This window comes from Athene noctua, chromosome 17, assembly GCF_965140245.1.
Source record: "Athene noctua chromosome 17, bAthNoc1.hap1.1, whole genome shotgun sequence".
Lineage (NCBI taxonomy): Eukaryota > Metazoa > Chordata > Aves > Strigiformes > Strigidae > Athene > Athene noctua.
The window spans coordinates 16,985,534-17,010,563 of NC_134053.1; the positions used below are offsets into that span (position 1 = coordinate 16,985,534).

Sequence of the window (25,030 nt, forward strand, 5' to 3'; positions counted from 1 at the left end):
CTGTGCAGCGTGTTGGAGCCGGAAGCACTGAGCTAGCCCAGGGCTAGAGCAACCACCACAGCCAAACACAGCTGAAACTGCCAACCCCGCTGCATTTTTACGTGTGTCCTGATGAGACGCTTCGGCCTTTCTCTCCTACGTTGTCTTCTTTAGTACAGGAATAGGCACACGGTTAGTCTTGAACAGGTTGTTACATTATTCAGCTATTCAAACCAGAGAGGGACCGAGAGAAAGAGAGACGTGCAGATGACCTGAACTACAAAACAGTATCATTGACTACAAAGCACAAGACCCAGAGACCGGCTGTCGGTTTTGTAAGGACAAGAAGTACACGGAAGCGTTGGCAGGTGGAAACCTAGCACGAGACTAAAGATTGTGACCTATCACCAGAAGGCAGCGGATGCTCTCAGAGCTGATCTGACATGTGCCAAGACATTTAATGTGGGATCTCCCGGTGCAGATGGGGTGAACAACCAACTTCACTGTGCTGGCGACAGGGGCCAGCCCTTGGGGCTGGTGCATGACCGGTCAGCAGCGTTCTCCGGGCCGGCTGTATGGTTTTTGTGCTCCAATCGTGCGCGATGTCGGATCCTGCCTGGCCCCAGGTGGCCGGAGCGTCTCTGTTCTCAAGCACCGAAGTACCACAGGAGAGCCCTGATGCTGCATGTCCGGCAGAGCTGGAGCTGCTCCTCTCAAGTGCCAGGGTGCAAAGGGGTCTGCTCCTGCCTTGGCCTCAGTAAGTAGCTGGGGGACTGGGGATTTGGCAATTTGGGGAGGGGCGTGTTTTCCAAATCCCCCTGATGCCTCTTTGCCACCCCCTCCTCCCCCCGGATGCTCGGGACCTGCAGGGCACCCTCCCCTTACTTAAGATGGAGCTTAAGCGGGCACCCAAGAGATGGCAAAATCTTCTCACCAGTCACTACACGTACATGAATCACCACACACAACGCATTAATTTGCATTTTGGGGACAAAGAGACATCTTCTAGATTTTCAGCACACCACTGAACTTCAGAGTTCCTTGCCTACTGGTACTCTGCTCCTTACTAATAGGATTGCTTTTGTTTGTACCTTCGGTGCTCTTTCCCCGAGGAAAAGAAGGGAACCACTTGTGGTGGGTTGATCTCGGCCAGATGCCCGGCAGCCAGAAAAAGCCAGACCCAGGGATGGAACAGCTGATTTCAGCGGAAGCCTCTGAAGCAAGTCCAGAGCTGGTCCAGGCCGTGGGAAAAGAGGCGGGGAGGAGGGGCTCTGGACAACACCAGAAGAAGAAGGAGACACTAAACTTCTTAAGTGTAACCACTGCAAACGTAAATTCAAGAACAAACTTCACCTCTTTAAGGGATAACATTCCACCACGAACTTGCCCAGACAATCAAGGATTTCTTAAAACAAGCCTGTTTATTGGATATTTACATCGGGTAAATCCCTCCTGCGCCTCCAAGCGGGAGGAGCATCACAACAGGGAGCAGACGTAGAGGCTGCGTGGGAAGCGGGGACCCAGCTTGTGTTCAGCTCGTCACAGGGCAGAGGAGGAAGCACAGCGCGTAGTTCATCAGGTGCTCCACGGGGATGCAGCAGCGCCTCGCCGGCAGGTCCCCCACAGTGCCCAGCTCTGGTGGAAGACGTGCCCGAGGGGTGATCTCAGGGGCACGAGCAGCAGGCGGTTGGTGATGTTGTTCTTGGAGGTGCTCAGGTGTTCACAGGCGCTGTCCCATCCCAAGGCTGGATGCGGCCCCATCAGAGACGAGTTCTTGGGAAGGGCTTGGCAGATGCAGCGAAGGCTTTTCTCGACCCAGGGAGTCACAGGGCTCTGCTTTGCCCTCCCAGTCCCCCTCCTCTCTCTGCTTCTTGGCACAGCTTGCAGCTTCCCTGCTGGCTGCCGCTGTCGGAGACAGCTCTCCTCCGCCTGCGCAGCTGGTAGAGCTCAAGGAGCAGGAGCAGGGTTTCGGCAGAGGTCCAAAAGCACCAGTACTGGTAGACAGCGTGGAGCACGCCTACCGGAATGAGGCCAAACAGCTTCTGGCTCCTCTGCTCCATCTGATCCATCTGCTCCATCAGCCAGGTCATCTCCTGCTGCTGCTGCTTCTCACGCTGCTGCAGGAGGTCTTGTGTGGCCGGGTCACTCTGGTCATCCATTCTCAGCACGTGATGCAGGACGGTCAGCACCATCAGGACGCGGGTGATGCCCACAGCCATGGTCTGGAGGAGGAGGGAGAGAAGGGGCTCAGTGGTAGTGGGTGGGAGAGAGATGGCGGCTGGAGCAGCAGGGGAGAACATGCAGGGGCCTGGGGACGGGTGGGAGAGGGCCAGAGGGAGCTGGGAGGCAGTAAGGGGGAGGGTGGTGAGTGCTGCAGGGACGGGGACATCTCCCCACAGCCCCCGGGCACTGGCCGTGGCTGGCAGCCCCGGCACCCCTGCGCCCAGCCCCGAGGGCGGCACCTGCCCTGCCCCAGGCGCTCCCCGCAGCGGCTGTGCCCACGCACCCGCTGGAGAAACCCCCCTCGGGGGCCAGAGCTTCTGCCCCGGCCCTCGGCCGGCCCAGCCTTCCCCCCGCCACCCTCACTCACCGCTGGCTCGAGCCGGACTGCAGCGGGTGCTGCTGCCTGGCACCCTGGTGACACCCTCGGGGACTTCTCCTCTGTGATGTCACAGGCGCCAGAGCCCCACGGGGACACCCGCCCCTTGGGCCACGGCCGCTGCCCCAGGCTCTGCAGCCCCTGCAGCGGGCACAGCACAAACCCCCTGGCAGGACAGAGCTCCCGGGGCCCCTAAACTGCCCCAGACAGAGCAGCGGGACAGCACGAGGGCGGCCCTGGCTTGCACCGGGAGCTCCACGACCCCGCCTGAGCCCCAGGGCTGGGCTCCCGGATACTCCAACCTCTGTTGGATTGATATAGACCTGCATTGCACCCAGAGACTTCTGACTGCCTGGCCTGTCAGGAAATCAGACACCCCCTGGTCACAGAATCACACAGAATCGTCTAGGTTGCAAAAGACCTTGAAGATCATCCAGTCCTCCAAACCTTGACCTATCATTGACAGTTCCCAACGACACCAGATCCCTCAGCACTGTGTTGACCCGACTCTTCAACCCCTCCAGGGATGGGGACTCCCCCCCCTGCACTGGGTAGCCCATTCCAAAGCCCAACAACCCCTTCTGCAAAGAAATCCTTCCTCAGATCTAGTCTAAACCTGCCCTGGCACAATTTGAGGCCAGTACCTCTTGTCCTACCACTTACTATTTGCTTAAAGAGGCTTGTCCCCCTTCTCTGCCCCCTCCTGGCAGGGAGTTGCAGAGGGCCAGGAGGTCTCCCCTCAGCCTCCTCTTCTCCAGACTGAACCCCCCCAGTTCCCCCAGCTGCTCCCCAGCAGACCTGTGCTCCAGACCCTGCCCCAGCTGCGTCGCCCTTCTCTGGACACATTTGAGTCATTCAATGGCCTTTTTGGGGTGAGGGGCCCAAAACTGAACCCACTCAGCAAGGGGCGGCTTCACCAGTGCCGAGCACAGGGCTCAGATCCCTTCCCTGTCCCTGCTGGCCACGCCAGTGCTGACACAAGCCAGGATGCCACTGGCCTTCTTGGCCCCCTGGGCACACTGCTGGCTCCTGTTCAGCTGGCTGTCAATCACCCCCCAGGTCCCTCTCTGACTGGCAGCTCTCCAGCCACTCCTCCCCAGGCCTGTAGCCCTGCTGGGGGTTGTTGTGGCCCAAGGGCAGCCCCCGGCATTTGCCCTCAGTGAAACTCCCCCAGGTGGGCTCAGCCCATGGCTCCAGCCTGACCAGGTCTCTCTGCAGAGCCTCCCCACCCTCGAGCAGATCAACACTCCCACCCAACTGGGTGTCATCTGCAAACTGACCGAGGGGGCACTCGATCCCCTCGTCTAGATCATCAATAAAGATGTTAAACAGGAGCGGCCCCAACACCCAGCCCTGGGGGACACCACTCGTGACCGGCCGCCAGCTGGGTTTAACTCTGTTCACCACCACTCTTTGGGCCCGACTATCCAGACAGTTTTTTACCCAGCGAGAGTGATGAATGTGCGTCTGTTAGTGGCCGTATTCCCACTGTCTAGCAAGGAAGAAATGTAATGTGTGTCAAAAAAAAAAAAAAAAAAAAAAAGGCCTTTTTCCCACGGCAGCAACTTCTCTTCTTTTTAACATCGTTTAGGCAGGGATAAACCAGCATGACATTAATAAATAAATAAAGAAACCACTCCTGGTTCCTGGGCCACTTCCGGACCTGCTGTGTCGGGTTTTTGCTGTTGTGAGCACAGAGCTGCAGGCGTGCAATGGGTACGGACACGCACACCCCCGGCCTGGGCAGGCACAGACCGGGAGGGCTTCTCCTTGTGTCTGAAGGAGACACCGTAACTGCTGGAAAACAGACTTCAGAATGCAGTGTTACAGCTGCAGGAGGTGAGCAAAGTACGCTGGAAATACATTAAATTACTACAGGCATTTTACACTCATACAAAACATTTGCTCCCATTACGCCCCTTCCTACCTGTAGCAGGAACGCCCTTAGCTGCAGGGCGAGGTTGTGAGACAAGACACACACCAATATGGTTAACAGTCAAGCTCCGATCTTTATTAGAAAAACAAGTCCTTAGATACTCTTGTGACAGCAAACCCGTGTGTTGCTCTGGCGCATGCTCATTTCAAAAACTCGTTCCTCTCAGCACTTTCAACAAGCGCTACTAAGCGTGCACAACTGGTAGCTAAATTTCAGCTTTGTTATTCTACAGATTCCTTCCTTATGTGTTCCTTCCCTAATGAGTAAAAATACTTTCACTTTTAGATGTCGTTAGTCTAGACGCCGTTAGTCTTCTAAGACAAGTGCGTCATTAATTTAGACATCGTTAATCTTCTAACTTGAATGCTGATGACACTTTTACATTGTCAGTGACACAGATGGTTCGCGACCCGGCATACGCACCCACACCTACCCACGCCTTAACTGTCAGCTCCCTGGAGAACAAACCATCCTGCTTTACAATTACAGGTTTCTCCGAGCTGAGAGCAGAAGGAAGCAGAAAACTGAGAAAAAAGCACATATTGGAACTCTCACTGGAAATACAAAGGCTGTGTCTAAATAATAACAGAGATTATTCCTAATAACTGAACATATGCGGCCTTGGCTTTCCTGGTGGTGACAAGCTTTAACAGAAGACATTGCCTCTAACTCAGATAACAAAATGGCATTTATTCAGCCATTCTTCCTTCCTTGCCTCTTGGAGGAAGGGCACAAATAAACTGTCAACATTTCTCCTCCTGTCCAAGCAGCAGAACTCCCCAGCCATACAACAGGAGCCGGTTATAATATACTGCTCTTTCTAGGTCTGCAATAGCTGTCAGAGGACATTTCCAAAAACACACACATCCATGGACACATACATGCATGCACGCATATGTGAATATTTATGTGCATAGACAGTTTAAATAATTTGAATATTGTCCATATTTTATTAATATATTGAATATTATTTGCATATACAGTTTATTTTATATATATGCACATTTTGCAGTGTGAAAGTGCCAAAGTTTAGCACTTCAAGTGGCAATTCTGCTGGCAACATAGGGAAAAATAATATATATATTTCAAGATATAAATACCCTCAAAAATTAATAAGATCTTTCACAATTTTTTTTCACACATTGCAGAGGGAATATAAACTGCCATACGTGTCCTATTATGAGCAACATAGAAGGTGTTTCCTTTCAGTCTTCACATTTAACATGATTATTTCTGCTTACCACTTTATAGCAGTGGCCCTTAAGGAGTGAAATTCACTTCCTCACATATCCTCTACGAAACCACTCATTTTCTGTATCCAACACCCTCATCCCTAGTGGCATCATCTCCAAAGCTGCAACAGAGGAAAAAGGAAACAGCAGACACCTCTGCAATGGTATTATGCCATTCGGGATGACCCTTTCCAGATCAAACTGGACAACAACTCTGATCCTACAGCCAGTCTAGGACCTAAGAAAAAGCCCTTTGTGACTTAAAATGATGAGGTTTTAAGAGTACTAACAAGAAGTCAAGTAAAGAAGAAGGATCAAGGAAAAGTGAGAGTCTGAGAAGGCTTTCAATTACATCAGGCTCCTTGTTTAGGAGAAATACAATTTGCATCATTATCATATAATGTGAACAGTCAAAAACTAGTCTACACAGTATTCTGTACAGATATCTGGATCTTGGTCAAATATACAAATATACACCACTTTGTAATACTTTCCAATTCTAAACTCCAGTTATTGCTGAAACTCAAGTGTTCTCTCAATGCTGCATTAGACAGATGTTCAGATTTTGTTTTTTATGGAATGGATTTTTGATGCACATTTTTTCATCTGGCATTACACAAGACAGAGTTTGATGTACTGAAGGAAAGTAAGTAAACTATTTTGAAAGCATTTACTTGTAGCCAGAGTAATGGTGGAATATTTCAGGACCTGCTCTTCCTCAAGAGCTTGGCCACAGCTCAGTTTCTGAGCTCCTGTGCTGAAATCAATGCAAACGAGAAACAGGCAAAGTGCAAACAAAACATCTTCCCTCTTATTAGCAATTTTAAAAGTTGATCATATCGAAATAGTTTCCTTTCACACTGGTCTGGAACAAGATGTTACAAAATGCAAATTAATCTCAGAAATAAAGTCATGTATTTAATTGCCTGAGAAAACAAAGAGGCTGCCAATACTTGTCCTGTGCTCCCCTGGGTCTATTCCTCTTCCAGAATCACAGCTTCAGGGTCGTCAACCATTTATTTTTTATGCTAAAGCTTCCTGCACATTTTCCAGCCCGGCTGCTCTTCAGTCTCCAGTGCTGCCTGTTTCTGATGTGTATGTGGCAACCACGGTGACAACAAGGGCTGGGGTCACTGATCCCCTCTGTCACCGGCAGAACGTGTGACCTTAACTGCGTTAACACGGACCAAATCCTCATCTGCTGTGAACTCATGGGGCTCCACTGAAGTGAATCACGCTGATTTAAACTGTTTGGCCTTTCAAACCTACAAGCCTCAGTAACCCCACCTGTAATTCTTCTCTAACTCTTGCAAAAGCCACACTTGGACGTGTACGATCTAATCACTCCTAGTACAGGGACTCCCAACTGAAGTGGATGAAGCAGGATTTTGTTAGCACCTTTTTTTATGCTGACCAAGTACAAAATCCCTTAATGGATCATAATGAAAATTGATAAAACCCTAACAAATCAGTCATGCAGCTCTGAAGATCCATATACCCGTGCTCCATTCCTGCTTCTCCCTAACTGTCTGCTCAGAGACACTGCTGAACACAGAGCGCTGCGACAGAGGGGCCATGGCCCACCTGACATCCTCACAGTGAACAGGACTGAGCAATAAAAACCCTTCTGGGGGATCCGGATAAGTGTCATGATTTTAAAAATGAAATAAATCAGTGTGTCTAATAGTATTCATGAAAGCAAACAGTGGAAGCTTTGCCTAACGTTAGGCAGACTAATTTACAGATTAGTCTTTGATTAATAGTAAGTTAGCAGAGTGGCTTTCCAGCCAGCCAGCCCCCAGCCCGTACCTACTGCAAGGGGTTATTCCTTCCCAGATGTAGGATTCTGAGTTTGTCTTTGCTGAATTTCATAAGGTTCCTACTGGCTCAGTCCTCCAGCCTGTCTAGATGTCTCTGAATTGCAGCACTGCCCTCAAGCATGTATTAATTAGTCTCCTCCAATTTGATTTTGGGATTGCCCCAACCCACGTGCAGGACCTTGCACTTGGCCTTGTTGACCTTCATGAGGTTTGCATGGGCCTACTTCTCCAGCCTGTCCAGGTCCCTCTGGATGGCACACCCTTCCCTCCAGCGTGTCACTGCACCACACAGCTCGGTGTTGTCAGCAAACTTGCTCAGGGGGCACTTGATCCCACTGCCCATTTAGTAAGAGACTCATTAGAAAGTGAAGAAATGAAGAAAGTCTTCTCTTGTATTGCTTGCTTTAATTTAAAATCTAATTGATATGATAATCAAAGTAAGTAACTTGAGACTTAAGTGACGGTTAAATTCCTTGCTAAAAAAAAATCCAGTTGTTCAAAAGTGACAAAGCCAGTATTTCACATACAACAAGAATTTAAGTATGTATATCTCCAGCCCTCTAAAAATGTTAAGCTCACACACTAATTAACAGCTTTATGAAACCAACAATATGTGTATTTCCCTGGATCCAGTTGCATGCAATCCACTTATGATCATAAACTCATGATCCCAACCCCAGATGCTAGCAGTATTCCCTATGCACGCACTACAGTGTGCACAAGCAAAAAGCTGCCGTCCGTACAGTCAGAGTGTGTATTTATATTTCTATATTTATACAGTCTATATCTACGTTTATTATCTTTATTGCTTGTCACATTTTCTAAGAAAAAATCCTAGTTTAAATGAATAATCACTTCTTACCAACAGAAGTCAACAAACTTGTTGGATTCCTAGTGCACGGTTAGAATGTCTCCTATGAGGACTACGAGGCCTAGAGAGAAAAATGAACAGACAAAAATTATGGGAGTATGCCACCAAAGAAAAACTTCTTTATAAAAATTTAGCATTAAAAAGAAAGCACTTTGATTAAAAGAATGAAAACAAAAAGGGTTTATTGCAATTCCATCTCCAAACAACTAGAAAATGGAGGGAGATTGCAGAAAGAAGGAAAATTACAAAATTGCTCTCAGAGGAGTTCTGAAATTTGCTGATAACCTCATACGCTGGGAACTTTTGATGTCTCAGAAAAAATACATTTCTTTAGTTCATTACAACAACTTAAAACCCCTGTAAATATGGTACATCTGAAATAAAATTTAGTCTTTTTAAATTGCTAGTGCTTCCTAAACTAAGTTTTATGACTGAAATAATTTCTTAGGCTCCCACACTGACACTCTCATATAGCAATATGGGAATTTCCTACATCGAAAACCAGGTGAAAGTCTCAAATAACTGCAGAAAATTCAGTGCTGATCCAGCAAATAATGCTGTTTTTAAAGGGCTGCATGGTGATTCTGACTCTTCAATAATCATGAAGTCTGGAGAAGTACACTTCAAACATACAAGCAAGTTATAGGATAGATTTATGATCAGTACTTTCGGATAAACTTTTTCCCATATTTTAAGTCTAACGGCAGGTCAATAAATTAAAAATCCCGGGTCAAGAAGTATGCTTGATCAGAAGACTGAAAATAACCTTAATTCAACTCAAAACTCGTGGGTGCATATGCCGGGTTGCGAACCGTCTGTGTCACTGACAATGTAAACGTGTCATCAGCATTCAAGTTGGAAGATTAACGATGTCTAAATTAATGACGCACTTGTGTTAGAAGATTAACGGCGTCTAGATTAACGACGGCTAAAAGCGAAAGTACTTTTGCTCATTAGGGAAGAAACAGATAAGAAGGGAATCCCTAGAGTAACAAAGCAGAAATGTATCTACCGGCTGTGCACGCTTAGTAGCGCTTGTTGAAAGTGCTGAGAGGAACGAGTTTTTGAAATGAGCATGCACCAGAGCAACACATGTGTCCTGGTTCAGCTAGGATAGGGTTAAGTTTCCCCAGCAGTGAGGGGGAAGGGATCTCCAGCCGGGTTATTCACACCATGCTGACATCAGGTCTGGGCGCGGGAGCGCAGGAATTTTTTCCTTTGTGGCTTTGGTGGCGGGGAGCACAGGGCTGTCTGTATCCATTGCGGTATTTCTCTGTATATCTTTTGTCTTGTTCACTGTTATTACTGTTTACTGTTGTTATCATTGCTACTGTTGTTGTTCAGATTGCTTATTACACTGTTGTATTAAATTTCTTCTTATCTCAACCCGGGGTTTGTGACCTACTTGTGTCCGAGGGTGGGGGAGGGACAACGGCAACGTGTTCACCGGTCCTGGCAGGGCTTAAACCAACACAACACGGATTTTCTGTCACAAGAATATCTAAGGACTTGTTTTTCTAATAAACGTTGGAGCTTGACTGTTAACCATATTGGTGTGTGTCTTGTCTCACAGCCTCGTCCTGCAAATAAGGGGGTTCCTGCAACAACTGGCGCCCAAACAGGGACCTCCTCTTTATCACTTAATTGCGGAAGACTCCACAGCATCACCGAAGGTGATACTGGGAGCTTGCAGGCAGGGAAGTAGAAGGGCACAGGAGGAAACGCCGGAGCATGGAGATCCTGCAGGTATGTAAAAAGACGCAGCCCTAAAACTGATGTTAAGTATCCTCTCTATGAGAGGCGAAGAAACTGCTCTTAGAAATCTTAAAACGCTCACTGAGTGAGCGCATGGAGAACTTTTTTTTGAGATAAGAAAAAGACAAAATAATGAACGCGGCCAGGCTGTTAACACAGAGAATGAGAACACACAGGGCGAGGATGCATATTTTGAACCCCGGGAGCAAGATTGATGTGCTGGGTCTTTTGACTGTGATAATCTTTTAGACCCTGACGCTGTAAATCCTGAAAAAGAATCTGGCCTGTGTCCTCCCTTAGCTGGGGATGATCCATGGGTAAAAGTGAGGCGAGAAACCTTGGCACAAGGGGATAATGGCCATGGCGAGAAAGATTGTTGCTCCTGTAAGCTATGAGCCGGGACATCTGCCACGTTGGGAAGGACGGCATTTTTCTGTTATTAAAGATTTACAGAAAACCGTTGATGAGGACGGGCTGCAAAACTCATTTACAACAGCTGTACTGAGGCTCAGGGGTATCAGTTGGTCCCATGGAATTGGCCAGCACTTTTAAAAAGGGCATTCACGCCGGCACAGTGCTCTATCTGGAAAACCGAGCTTGTGGATCTCTGTGCTCAGCATTCGCGCCCCCCCCACCTGCAGGCGCGGAGCTGGCGGCGGCGGCCCGGGGCCTCCCCGAGCCCCCCCTGCCACGGAGTGACCGCCTGCGGCCGAGCCCGGCACTGCGCTCTCAGCACCCCCCCCCCCGCCAACAGCGGCAGTTCTGTCACAAGAAGGTGCTGACGCTGTCATGCAGCAATGGCTTTATATGTTCTTAACGGTGCGTTCGTATTTGTAATGTTTGTCATTTTCTGTTGTGTCAGTAACCAGTGTAAGGGCTCCTCTGTGTGGTTGTTCTGCGGGTGTGAGATGCGGCCCAGCTGCAGCTGCGCAGGGCGGAGTTCTCTGACCCGCCGGGGAAGCGCCCGGGGAGGAACGACAGGGTGCTAGTGCCTGCCCGCTGGGTCATCAGCGCTGCGGTTTGTTGGGGCTCAGGGTTTTAAGTGTCTCAAGTGAAATACTCCTCTGGTGGGAGGCAGAAATTCTGTGTTAATGGTTGTCTTGAATTTAGGTGCATACTCTGCGGGGGGAGGGCACCTCTGCACCATCTGCCTGACGGAAATATTGTCAAAAGATCATCTACAATCTTACGGGAGTTGTTTGATTTATCAGGGGTCGTAGATGCCGATTAAGAAGGGGAAATAAGAATTATGGCCTGGACCCTTGTACCCCCATGTTCAGTAACAAAAAGGTCAAAAAACTGCTCAGTTTGCTTATTTTACTGCGGCTCCCCCTAATAGTATGCCGAGCAGCCGTGATGACTCAGGGTTTGGATCGGCAGGTACCCCTTAAATATTCTGGGCTCAGACAGTGACACAAGGTCAACCTTCTGGTAAAATGTACTCTCACTAAAGCTAAAGAATCTGTTGAGCTGGCAGGCATTTTAGATACTGGTGTGGATGTGACCGTAATATCCGTGAGCAGACTGGCTGTTAGCTCCGGTAACTCAGATGCTTGTCAGGGTTGGTGTCATGCTGTAGCAATTCAAAGCAAGGATCTCATTCATGTAAGGGGCCAAAAAACCTGGGTAGCAAATATTCACCCATTTATATTGGAAACCCCTGTGACATTTTGGGGTCGTGACTGTATGGCTCAATGGGGAACTCAAATTGGATCAAATTTGTCTTAATCACCACGGTAGCACGACGCACCCTGAAACCCACTCGGGAAACAGAATCACCTGTGTGGGTGGCTCGGTGGCCCTTGCCAAGGAAAAAGTCGTGCCACCTTAATGATTTCATTCAGGGACAATTAAGTTTCTTATTTTAAAGAAAAGTGATAAATAGTGACTTTTACATGATCTCCGACACATTAATGATACCATGGAGGATAAAAATACTTTACAACCATGAATGCCCTCCCCAACAACGATTACCCGAAACTGGCATCTTGTAGTAATTGATCTAAAGGATTGATTTCTTTTATCATTCCCTTGCATCCGAATGATGCACCTAAAATTGCCTTTTCTATTCCCACTATTAATATTACTGAACCTGTGTCCTAGTTTAGCTAAAATAGAGTCAAGGTTTTTTTTTTCAGCAGAGAGAGATGGGGAAGGAATCTCCAGCTGGGTTATTCATACCATGCTGACGTCAGGTCCAGGGGTGGAGCACTTTTACTTTCGCTTCTGGTTTTGGGGGTTGCCATACACGCGGCGGGCTTGCTCCTTGACCATCTAGCGGTATTTCTCTGTATATCTTTTATCTTGTTCACTGTTATTGCTGCTCATTGTTATTATCATTGCTACTGTTGTTCAGATTGTTCTATCACTCTGTTGCATTAAATTCCTTGTTACTTTAGCCCGGGTCTGTGCCTAACTTCCAGCCCGACCGGCCGCGGGTGGGGGAGGGGCAACGGCAACGTGCTCTCCGATCCCGGCAGGAGCTGAACCTGCACAACCTGCAAAACAATACCACTGCGTTATTTTAGCAAGTCCCACCAGGTCCCCCAAGCTGTTGTACATCATTATATGGATGACATCCTTATTGCAGCAGAAACACAGGAGATCATGGAAAAGGCTCTTGCTTTAACCAAGCACTCAAATGGGGTTGCAAATAGCACTTGAAAAGGTACAGATATCATCACCAGGCAGTACCTGGGCTGAAGAATTTGTGAACAGACCACTGTCCTGCAACAGGTTAAACGTAAAACTGGTATTAAGACTTTAAAAGATTTACAGACACTGTTAGGAACCATAAATTGGATACAGCCGTTGTGGGCCTAACTCATGATGATCTGCATAGCTTATTTGATATTTTATGAAAAGATCCTTCACTGACATCACCCAGAGTACTTACAGAGAAAGCAAAACAAGATCTCCACCGTACAGCTAGCACCATCTCAAACAGACAAGCATCGCAGGTACACTGCATTCCCCCATGGGACAAGACATCGTAGAAAGAGCACGCCAAACCTTGAAAGCGCTTTTGCAAAAACAAAAGGGGGAGAGGTCTTGGCTCCAGGTCAGCCATATGCTCTGCTCTTTCAGTGGGATGAAAAACACATGCATTTTTCCCACCAGAATGCCAGAGCAATACAAAAACAGTTTTCTTTATCAAGGCATCAGGCTAAAGACATCATTGCCACTTGCCCTGAATACCAGACAGACTCCCTCTCTTCAACAGGGAAGTGGTGTCGACCCTTGGGGGCTCACCTCCTCAGAATTATGCCAAACTGATGTCAATCACTTAGCTCCATTTGAAATGTTAAAATATGTACATGTGTCTGTTAATACCTTTTCTGGAGCAGTGTTTGCATCCTGGCCCATGCAGTGGGGAGTCAAGCATCTGACTGGCATTCTGCACTCACCGGCCGGTCAGGCCACTGTGGAGCACACATCTATCAAGCTAAAGCATCTATTGCAACAATAACAAAAAAAAAAAAAAAAGGGGGGGGAGGGGGAAGATGCAAGGTATCAATCTACACCTCACAAAAGGCTGAATAAGGCTAAATAATGTCATGAACCTTTTAAACATTCCCCCTGTCTCACAGGTTCCACCAATATTGCGTCACTTCTCATCACAGATACCAGATCAACAAGAAGTCCAGGGCAAGGCTCAGGTGTTAGCAAAAAACCTGGAAAGTAGTAACTGGGAAGGACCATTTCCTTTCATAACCTGGGGAAGAGGTGATGCTGGTGTCTGCACAGGTCTCAGTCTCCAATGGTCACGGGCAGGGTGTGTGCAACCCCACCTGAGGGTGAGAGGCAGCCAGCACTCAGGATCCAGCTGTGGGTGCTGTGGGTGCCCCTGTGCCGACAGTTTGCGATCTCTTCGACTGATCATTTAAGCAGAATGTCTGGGTAATGTTTGCTACTGAAACAGGACAAACTACACTACAGTTACCAATTCTTTTAAGAGAAAATGCTGACAGTAATTGCAACTCCTTAATGAGATATATAGGTTTACTAGTCACTAGTGAAGGATGTAGATTAGACAAAATGTAGTTATTAATAAGGATGAAATGCTGCAAGAATGTGTGTATTCAACTTTCTTTGTTTAGCAATATTAAGAATTAAGAACTCAAGTGTTTAACCTTATCAGAAAATCCCTTGGTTTTCCCCCTGGAGTGCTGGCCAGGCTCTGGGCGGAACCCAACAGGAGGATGAGACCAGATGTTTCTGCTCACAGAAAAGTGCCGGTTATTTTGGCCTGTTGATTTAGAGGCCGGACCTGCTTGCAGAGACTTTGGATGCCTCCCCTACGGATGGACGCATCGCATAGGATTTGCGAGGAAGGCCACTCTAAATCCTCGCCGCAGCCAGGGTTCCCCAGCGACTGCGGATCTGAATGTTAGTACCCCATTAAGTAAGTGTGCTACTCCGTATTTTCCTTACTGTTTATTTTGTGGTATTTAGTCATATCCCTTATTTCGAGGTAGGGAAATTAGCCTACTCTTTTAACTAGTAATTGTAACTGCTGTATTGTTTTAGCCTCCTGTGGAACTATTCCAAGTACACTATGTTTTTGAAGTTTGTCGAACCCTTAACTGATACAGCTCTCAAACAAGTCTTGCAGGTGCCGTTGCAAAACCAAGAAAGGGGAGATCTGAGAGGCATCGGCCTTACACAGCCCCTGACAAACAGCTAAGCTTTGATGAAGAACAGGCCTCGTAGGATAGATAAGAAACTGCTGAGTTGTGCCAAGGTGGCAGGGAAAAATCAATCAGCACAGCAGGCATATTGCTGGGTTTAGCAACTGCTGCCGACCCATCTCAGAGCTGTTTGATTGGAGTTAGAGCTGAGAGGCTCTCTTCCCCCAGTAGCTGGGAATAGCGTGCAAGATCAGGCCTGGGGACGGATATAGTTTGGTTTACATCTTAAAGAAGGAAGAATATTTAATAATGATTCGGCTAAAAGGTTACCAAATACTGGATAGTTAAAAGATTTGGTTTTACATGGAATAACAGTTTAAATTGTCATTATAATCCTTTTAATGATGTTAAACTGTGTGTGGAAGTGTTTTGAGAACGATGGACCGAGCAATAAAAGGGGCCTGGATCGCTCAAAAACAAAAAGAGGGATTTGTTGAATGGCTGGAAAACAACGGGCACACTATGAGCGATCCAGACCGAGTGGCCTCACTGTAACAACGGGCTGTAGCTGGTGTGAAGAACACCTGCAAGGCCAAGGGGCTGAGAAACCGCGTGCGCAGCAAAAAGATAAGGAAGCTGGACTGTGGAAAACAAGATGTTTGCCTGGCAGGAGAACAGCTCGTGGACACCACACCGGGACCAATCGTAGAGGGTAAAAGGGCGCGTGGACAAGTAGCTTTAGCCTATGAGCAATCAGGTAGCTGCGCGTGTGCTTTATGGTGGTCTATAGATTGCGGTGTGTCCTTTAATAAAATGGCATTGTGGAGGCCTGGAGAGATTGTCACTGCATCTCTCTTAGCCCCCAGGAGTAGGGGTTGTAAAAGCTCTATCCACCTTGAACAAAATAGCCTGTTGGAGTGAAAAACAATTTAACTTAACATCTAATATAGTAAGTAATTTGTTGACAGATGAAGATAGTGTAAGGCATGCTGTTTTGCAGAATAAAGCAATTATAGATTTTTGTTACTGGCACCAGGACATGGATGTGAAGAATTTGAGGGTATGTGCTGTGTGAATCTTTCTGATCACTCTCAATTTATGTCTAGGCATTGATGGTAACTGCAAGACAATGTGCATTGTGGGATTACTGACATGCTGTCTTCCTGTTTTAATGCGATGTCGTCTGTCTTGTGTGGTAAATAGGATGGAGGCCTTAATAAAAAGAAAAGGGGGAATTGTGGGTGCGTATGCCGGGTCACGAACCGTCTGTGTCACTGACAATGTAAAAGTGTCATCAGCATTCAAGTTAGAAGATTAACGATGTCTAAATTAATGACGCACTTGTGTTAGAAGATTAACGGCGTCTAGATTAACGACGGCTAAAAGCGAAAGTACTTTTGCTCATTAGGGAAGAAACAGATAAGAAGGGAATCCCTAGAGTAACAAAGCAGAAATGTATCTACCGGCTGTGCACGCTTAGTAGCGCTTGTTGAAAGTGCTGAGAGGAACGAGTTTTTGAAATGAGCATGCGCCAGAGCAACACACGGGTTTGCTGTCACAAGAGTATCTAAGGACTTGTTTTTCTAATAAAGATCGGAGCTTGACTGTTAACCATATTGGTGTGTGTCTTGTCTCACAACCTCGTCCTGCAAATAAAGGGTTCCCTGCAACAGGTTAAGTCTGTCCTTAAGTCCCAGCTCTGGTCTCCACTCCGCTCAGTGCTGGGACAAGAGCACAACACGCAGCATCACTTCTCTCTAGGGCAAATTCTTGTTTTCTTGAGACATAAACACCAGCGTGTGAGGGGGCAGAACACAGCGCTGTGCTCCAACAGGCCGGCTGCCCTACACAGCCCAGGGCAATAGAACTGCAGAGCTTCCACTGGCACCCACCTGTCTCACAGGGGAGATGCAGCAGCGCGTGTCTACACGTGCCAGTGCCACCAACAGGACAAACATTTCACCAGAAATTTCAGTTAGGCCACATATTTCACATCTCTGACAGCTAGAGTAGTCTGCTAAGCAATCTGGGGGGGAAAATAATCTTATTGCATTGTATCTTGCCCTAATTTTCACTCCACTTCTTTGTTTTAAACCAGCAAATGAACCTGAATTACCCATTAATGCATAATATTGCAAGTGCTAAAGACAGCCAGAAAAGCCCTACCATAAACAGATTGTAATACAGCCTTCCAGTGTGTTATAAAATGTGCACTTATATATCTTAATTACATATATTGCATAAGATGGGAGAAATAACATTAATTGAAACTTAAATGACCCAATTAGAGTCGTGCCAATTGTTTTACTGTGCAAACCCTTAAGATGCAGAAGCTGGCATAACCACCTGACCTCAGAACTGCCAGTCAACTCCCCTTTTTTAATCCACTGCTTTATGCAATCTTTTTGCAGTGTGAAGCCGGTTTTACCATCTCCAAAATTTTTGTTTCAGTTTGTGGCTAGCACAGAAGTAGCTTTAAAGATGCAGGGCAGTGCTGCGTGTGCCTCGGTGCTCACACCACTGTGAAGGTTGCTGCTCTCCCAGCAGCTGCAGACTGAGGAGTTTCTCTTCATCCCTCAGTGGCGAGGCGTGAATAGCTACCGATTCAAGTGTGCACCTGACACAGGTCAACCTCTAGGACGCAGACTTACATATTAAAACACAAGTAATTTGTTTTCAAAATAGGTTAAGTACACCAAAACACACAAACAAACAAAATAAGCAAACAAACAAAAAAAAACATTAATGGGGAAAAACCTCGGGTTTGGCCTTTACAAGTAAACCCAGCACCACCAACTGAAACCGTGTTTCTGGAACCTTGTCCCCTGTGTGCCCTCCTGCAGCCTCACACAGCAGCGGGGCTCTTCTCAACCCCAGGGTCTGCCCAGGGACACGAGAAATCACAGCGCTGCCAACTCACAGCAAAGGCTCCAGGCTCTCGTCTCTGAAGCAAAACCCTTCCAATCTGCACTTAATGCATATTATACAAAGTCAACCAGCAATCCAAAAAGCTCAGTCCACCGTAAAAGCAACCCTTGGCTGCTATGGGGACGTGTGTAGGTGGTCATGTGTTATCAAGAGCAGAAACCCAGGGTCTGGAGCGTCGCTTCACCGTGGGTATATCCCAGACACACACGATCACAGAGATCCTGGCACCACTGCCCGGGGTTCGCAGCGGTGGCCGGGCCGCAGGCGGGGGGCGCTGGGCGGGGGCTCGGTGTCTCCCGGCCCTGTCTGGGCTCGGCTTGCCCCGCGCGGCCGGGCTGAGGCGCCTCCAGCCCCGGGGGTGCCGAGCGGGGCAGTGCCGGGGCCCAGCGCCGCCCCCCGCTGTCTGCCCGGCCCCGGGGCGCGGAGGGGGCTCAGGTGTCTCCCGCCGTGGCTGGGCAGCTCCCGGCAGCGGAGGACTCCCTGAGCCACGGCCCGGCTGCGGCGGGCACGGGAGAAGGGCACGGGGCTGGGGGTGTGTGGGGTGTGTGTCATTCTGGGGTGCTCTTTAAAAGAGCCTCAAACATCAAAAGGCAAGAAAAATCCTCAGTCTGACTTTCAGTGGTTTAGTGGTTCCAGCCTTTCATGGCAAAACCATGGGCAGCTGTTGGTTTCCTGGGCATCAAGTATTTCCCTGTGCCTGTTCTGCTGGTGATACAGTGTACTTCATATTTACTAAATTCCATGGCCGATGATTATGGTAGTAGCTGTAGCTATTGCACACCTGGGGATAACAGTAAGATCGGTCGGGCGAGACACTGAAATTTGTAAAGAATAGGCTTTGTTCTCCATACCCTGGAAAACAACCAGAAGGTCCTGGGCCATAAGGACAATGTATAGAATTGTGCTGAGAAGGAGTTGTTTGACAGCCTGACAAAGTCATTAATTGATCAGTTAACTTGGCAATGAAACCAACTCTGGAGTGTCCTGAAAGTGAACTACCTTCATTATAATACTAAAAACCACACCCACGGGTCAAAAAGACCCGTGCCGGCGTTAAGACCCTTCCCCTGAGTGTTAGTAGTATTAGAAGTGTTAGGTGAGCTTTATTGTAATAGTATGACAATGACTATCCAATCAGTACCTAGTAGGCGTGTTATGGAAAAGTACTAGCTTCTGATCGTTGTGTATAAAAGGAGCGTGAAAAAGTGCAGTTGGTGAGCTTGATTTGTGGAAAAGTCCACCCAGCACCCAGGCCTGAATAATCACACCATCCCTGCTGAGCGTGCTCAGATCCGGTTACTGCACGCCGGGCACGAAGCTGCTTTTCAGGTAACAGTACCAGTGCCTGGGTTTGTTTTAGCCTTGCTGCAGAACGTGGTGCATCTCCTTGTTGAGCCCCATGAACTGGATCCTGCCTCACCCTCCAGGTCACAGAGGTCTCCGTTAAGGTCCTGCAGTTTCTTTTAAGAGCCAGTCACCTGTCAGTTTGCTCCGGCTGTGCTGGGTGTCACCAAGCCACCAACTAGTGAAAATGCTGAGCCGTGTGGGCCCCAGCACCTGTCCTCGGGGTGCTCCGCGTGTTATAGCCGCTGGCCAGGTGTCCTGCTGTCAGTCATTTTTTGAGCCTGGTCGTCCAGAAAATTTTCAACCCACGTAACAGTCTGTTTATCCTGCCTGTGAGTCCTTAATTTCTAGATGAGAAAGGCCCAAGAGGCTCTGTCAGGAGCTGTTCAGAGCCTTAGTCTCTGCCTGCCTGTCTGTTCTGGGCTTTCCTGCAACTCTCCCCTTTACCTTTTCCTTTCCCAGAAAATGGCAGGAGGGTGGGTCAGTGGCCTGCAGGCATTAGGTCTTCCTTATCTGTTCTCGGTTAATCATGAAGTGTCAATCGCCAGTGTCCTTCCCCTGGGGATTGAGATGGCAATCCCAACCCTTTCCACTTAGAGGCTTTGCATTTTAAGATGGAGAAAGTGATGGAGTTGCAATGAATTGAAACTGTAGGCTGGCAAATTGTTTTATCCATTGGAGTCAAACAGTAGCATTATGGATCTTTTCCCTTTCAGAGGAAGGAGCCATCTCTTCTTGGAAACAGTCAAATCTATCAGAACGACAGAAGAAACGTACTATGGGAATTTCCCCTTTAAGCACTGAGCCAACTTTTTCCATGAAGAAGTCTTTTTGAAAACAGTTGTTTCTTACAGAACCTGTCGACAGTCCCCTGTGCACTCAGAGATGTACGGCAGATACTCCAGCACCCACCAAGCAGTATCACTGCCCAGATTCTGTCTGGTTCTCAGCAAACTATTTTATAATGGAGACGTGATCTTTTCCCTGTTTTTAAAGCAGTGGTCTTGAAGGTTAAACTTTTAGCACGGCGTAGCCATGCTTAGGTCAAGCAAGATGTCCTTTGGCTGTGTTAAAGCCAAAGTCATCCCTCATCAGCAGAACAAGTCCACAGCTGCCTTTGAGCCAGGACAGACTGGAGCCATTTGACCTTGAAGGGGGTACATTGCCAACTGGGCAAGCAAACTCAAGGTCCGGGTATCCTTCACTGAACTGCCCTCATTAGAATACTAAAAATCCTGCCTGTAGGTCAAGCAGACCCTTGGCCAGGTGAAGACCCTTCCCCTGAGCATGCGTAGAGTAGAAGTCTTGTGCCAGCAGTGTTATAAGTGTATGTAAATTACTAACCCATCCTCCTAGAGAGGATGGGCTTGGGAGATTACTAACTCTGCAAGTTCTGTGTATAAATCTAGCAGGAAAAGACCCGTGGGGTGCTTGATTTGTGGGAAAGTGCCGAGCCCCCAGGCTTGTGCAAGCCTACAATAAATAAGGGTGGGATTATTGACCTGTTGCCCAGTGGCGACGAACCCGCTTTCTGGGCACCAGCCCCAGCCCTGACAAACCGTCTCTCCCACCTCACGTTCTGCCCCCCTAGGGAAGCGTCGGGCAGCTCCCACCAGTGGGGCCGGCAGGGGCCCGGCAGCCTGGGGGCCCCCGGGAAGTGTGTGGGGGATCTCACTCCTCCAGGGCCCGCTGCACACCACAGACCCTACAACAAGGTGCAGCATCAACTGTTTTATTATCGGTGCCATGTCCATGGGTGCATCCCCATCGTCCGCGTCCTGCTCCCCCGGCAGGTCAGGGTCCTGCCCCACGAACGGTGGGTTCGTACGTGTCATCCCAGATATCAAATGTGCCAGGAGCCGCCCTGCAAGAAGTATTTCACACAGCAACCCGTGAGGACAGGAACTTATGCCATCAAGCGCAGCAGCATGAGGCACAGGGGGGGCAGAGAACCAAAGCTCAGCGTAAGCACAGGAGGTTGTGCTGGCTGAGGAGTTAGGGGAGGCAAACCGGAGAGCTGCAGAGCAACAGCTCCAGCAAAGGCTCTTGCTGGTGTTTGGCCCTGCAGTGGGCTCCTAAGCCGCCACCGCTGGTACGGATCGTGCCTGCAACTCCTCATTGCTAAGCGTGAGGATCTCCAGCCACTGTCAAGTCACTGATGAGGCCAGTTTTGGGGTCAAACGTGACTTGATCAGCCACTCTGCTTGGGGTCAGAGCCCTGCGATCACCTCCTGCAGCCCTGCCCCTAAACTGGCATTTCCCACCAGGCTGACTGCTGCTTTCCATGGGATGCTCCATAAAGATACAAGGGGGGAAATCTCTCCAAACGCCCTCCGACCAATCTTGCTGTGGGTCCTGGCGCCAGGCGGGGCTTTACCTGTCACTGCTCTGCTCTGGGGTAACTGAGTCGCTTGTCTTCCCCAGCTTTAGCTGAACTGACTTTGTAGCAGCAGCTTCCATCATCTTCTGGGGCTCCTGGTGTAAGAGGGACAAATCAAGTTCTCTGTCTTTGACCCAAGTGGGCGTAAACTAAACACCCAGCAAAACCAGTGCCTGCTGCCCTCTCCTGCTGACCCTTGGCAGCTTTAGCTGTGAGTGCAGCAGGGTAAAGTCTTTTCACTCCAAAGACTGGAGGTTAAAAACACCATTATGGGCAAAGCTTTCCATAATAACCATCTTTGTTATAAATAATTCATTTTAAAGATTATACCTCAATTCAAGGGTTAAGCTCCCTCCTAATTTAGGAAGAAAGGTTGCAATGTGGGGTCCAGGCTATTAGGATCTATTTCTGCTGAGTCCTGACCTTCCCCCAACATTTCAAGACAAGCTGTGACAGAAACAGGCGATCTCACAGCCTGAGGGTGATGTCCAGCCCCAGCACCCAGCAAGTGTTACCTCTTCTCCTTCGGCTTCATTCTTGGCACCATCCAACAATTTGATTTCTGGCATAAGGTCATCCAGAAAGCTGAGCTCTCGCTTGGAGAAGCAGAAATCCATCATCTTCCGGACAAAAATGAGAGCCAAAACCTTCACGAGTCAGAGGGAAGAAGCGGTGAGGCCAGAGATGAGGCTACATCTCCCTCCAGCGCTGCAAACATCCCGCTGCCCAGCGGCACCGGCTCTTACCATCATGGGGAAGATGAAGGCGACACGGGACACCTTGATGGCCCAGAGCAGGACGAGGCAGATCAGCTGGATCACGGTGAAGAGATGCACCTTTCTCAAGGGGACGTGCCGCAGGTAGAGGAAATCCGGTTGGTGTTTTGCCGGCATCCAGAACAGCTTCAGGCGGTCAAAGAACTGCAAAATAAAAGGGACAAGTGGCCACCTTGGGACTGCGGGAAGTTTCCGGCCCTGTTGAGATGTGGGAGGAGTTTTCAGGACCTCACCTGCAGTGAGAAATCCTGGATCCCACTATGTTCCTCCTGGGAGCAGCACTCATTTTCCCTTCGCTCCATCTATAAACCAGCTTGCCCATGAGGGCTGCCCACCAAATTGCTGTTATTCCACACTGGTCTATTAACAGCCTTTTGTGGCCCACTGAATCCCCCAGCAAGGATTTCCACCAGTGGGAGAAACCGCCCATTTGCCCTGAATTCCCCCATTTTCACAGAACCAAACACCGACCTGCTCTAAACTGTGTAACAGAGAGCACTGAACCCGCCTGCCCCTCCCAGCCCTCTATACCTGCTGTGCCTCCACCAATCTTTCCCTTACACCAAACATTGTCATTGCTCGCTTTTGGAGAGGTTTTTTCCCACACTGCTGCTTTTTTCCTGCTTCTACAGAGGTGAAATACCAGGGAGCCGACATGCTGCACAAGAGTCCATACCTGAATGCTACTCAGCGACGACACGCCCATGTAGAGAAAGACGCCATAAAGCACCGGCATTGGTATAAACTGAAAACGAAGAATGCAATCATTTGGGGCGTTGAATTGCAATTTCAGTATTATCTCTCTCTTCTACAGGCACTGCCGAAAATTGCCTAAAGGTTTCCACTTTCCACGGGGTTAGAGGTGTGTCGGATTCTCCCCCTCAGAGATTCTGTGTGTGCAAGTGAGCTAATGCTCTGCTTTAGGCTGAACCTTGGAGTTCTTTCATGAGAATAATCCTCTTTTCCCGAAAGGTTGGAGGAAAAGAGGTGACTTCACCCATGCTACCCTATGCCATGTTCTGTTTCTACATATTCTTGTGGCAACGTGCAAAGGTGACGTGCCTGCTTTCAGCCTAGAGATGAGATCACTTTGTGTGAGGAAGCCCATGGGGACGATGTCAGTGTGTTCAGCTACTGGCAACAGCAGTTTTGGGGCACTGGGAGCAGCAAACTGCAATCAGTGAAGTGCTGCCTGTTTGAAAGAAAGCAGATGTCCTGCTCTGAATACCCTTAGTTGCAACCCATAAACACGGGTGGGCCTGAAAGATGCCCGAAAGTTAAAGCCGCTGCATTGCTCGCTTGCCTCGAGCACAGCAAACGGGGCTCTGAAGGGCTGGAAAGCGTGGCCGAGGCTGGTTCCTACTGCAGGTCAAGCCCCAAGGTCTGGGATCACCTCCTCCTCTGCTCCACAACCACTCAGCCCTGCAGAGAGGGGACTTCTTGTGCATAACCCCCAAAAAGCTCACGGTGATTGGGTGTTTTGCATTTTCCTCTCACCTTTAACAGAGAAGTGAAGAAGACGGAGCAGCCCATGAGCACAAAGATCATCAAGCCAGTGACCCTCTGCTCTCGTATCCCCAGAAAATGGGGTTGTTCTCCTGGAGCTGAGCACTCGGACTCTACTTTGAGGCTGTTCACGTGGGTGATGGACAGGACGGTCGCAGCCACAAACCAGGGCAGCCCCATCACGGAGCAGACCCCGAGCATCACGGCCACGATGAAAAGGTCCAGGTGGTACCCGCATCCTTTCTGCAGGGAGCAAAACATGAGATACAGCACCCCGCGGCACAAGAGCAAGAACAACGTCACAAGTCCGGCTCAAACCCTACTTGAGCACAAGCCCCTCTCTTGCAGCCCCGTACCTTCAGCCTGTGCTCCTTCCTGTTCACAATAACGGCAGTGATCTGCTGGTCCATGAAGATCAAGATGGTGCAGAGCAGAGCTGGGATGAGCGCAGCCAACACCGTCCACCGAGGGTTGGGTCCTATGGGGTTGATGAACCACCCGCGGTCGTCTCTGGTAGGCTGCAAACAAAGCTCATACCTCAGCATCACCTCCCAGCCCAGCCCCTTCACTGGTTTTGATTTTCCCTCCCTGCCTGTGTCAGAGCATCTCCCAGCCCTGGCTTCATGTCGCCCTCTCCCGTGGGGTTCAGAGTGCCAGCGTCCTCCGTGCAAGCACCTACAGATACTTCTCCTGTAGGTATCTACTTTGGGGCTGCCTTCTCTTTTCCAGAAGGAAACGATGCGTTCAGAGGTGGAAGAAAAGATGGTCACACCACCAGCACCTCCTCCAGACTCAGACCTGCCCTGCCCCGACATCCCCTTGGGGCATCCCCAAGAGCTGAAACCAGCTCCAAGCCAAACCCCTCCGTTACCTTGAACATATGGGGGACGTGGAGCTTCGGGGATGGGATCCCAACCATGAAGTCCATGAGCACCATGATGACGATGGTGAGGAGAACAGCAAAGTCACTTACTGTGGACCGTACCTGGAGCAAGAACCAGAGCTGAGAGGGGCATCGCAAACGGGGCCCTAACACGAGGTGGAAGAGTTGGGGACATCAACAACATGAAGGTTGGTTAAAAACGCGCCCCCCCCCCCCCCCCCCCCCCCCGCCCTCTGCAGACATGCAGCCAGTTCCCTTGGTTAGGTGCTGCTGCTGCTGCGTTTGTCCCTGGGAGATCTGGTGCTTAATTGGGTGGAAAAGCGTTGTTTGAATTCAGACCTTTAAAAAAAAATAATCAAGAAATAAGGAAATGGATGTCTGCCACTACAG

The 25,030-nt window shown here is 48.9% G+C and overlaps 1 protein-coding gene across 1 annotated transcript in view; it reads right to left on the bottom strand.

Annotated features, from left to right (window-relative positions):
- Positions 1-1,926: 1,926 nt before the first annotated feature.
- The window catches only part of LOC141967605 (electroneutral sodium bicarbonate exchanger 1-like), a 31,458-nt gene continuing 8,354 nt past the window's right edge, over positions 1,927-25,030 (bottom strand). Inside the window, exons 17-26 of the mRNA XM_074921563.1 lie at positions 24,629-24,742; positions 24,114-24,275; positions 23,749-24,000; positions 22,928-22,996; positions 22,222-22,395; positions 21,991-22,122; positions 21,473-21,570; positions 4,948-5,014; positions 2,093-2,201; positions 1,927-1,973 (exon numbers count right to left, since the gene is read on the bottom strand). Of these exons, the coding sequence (XP_074777664.1) occupies positions 1,927-1,973; positions 2,093-2,201; positions 4,948-5,014; positions 21,473-21,570; positions 21,991-22,122; positions 22,222-22,395; positions 22,928-22,996; positions 23,749-24,000; positions 24,114-24,275; positions 24,629-24,742 (1,224 nt within the window). The remainder of the gene's footprint in view (positions 1,974-2,092; positions 2,202-4,947; positions 5,015-21,472; positions 21,571-21,990; positions 22,123-22,221; positions 22,396-22,927; positions 22,997-23,748; positions 24,001-24,113; positions 24,276-24,628; positions 24,743-25,030) is intronic.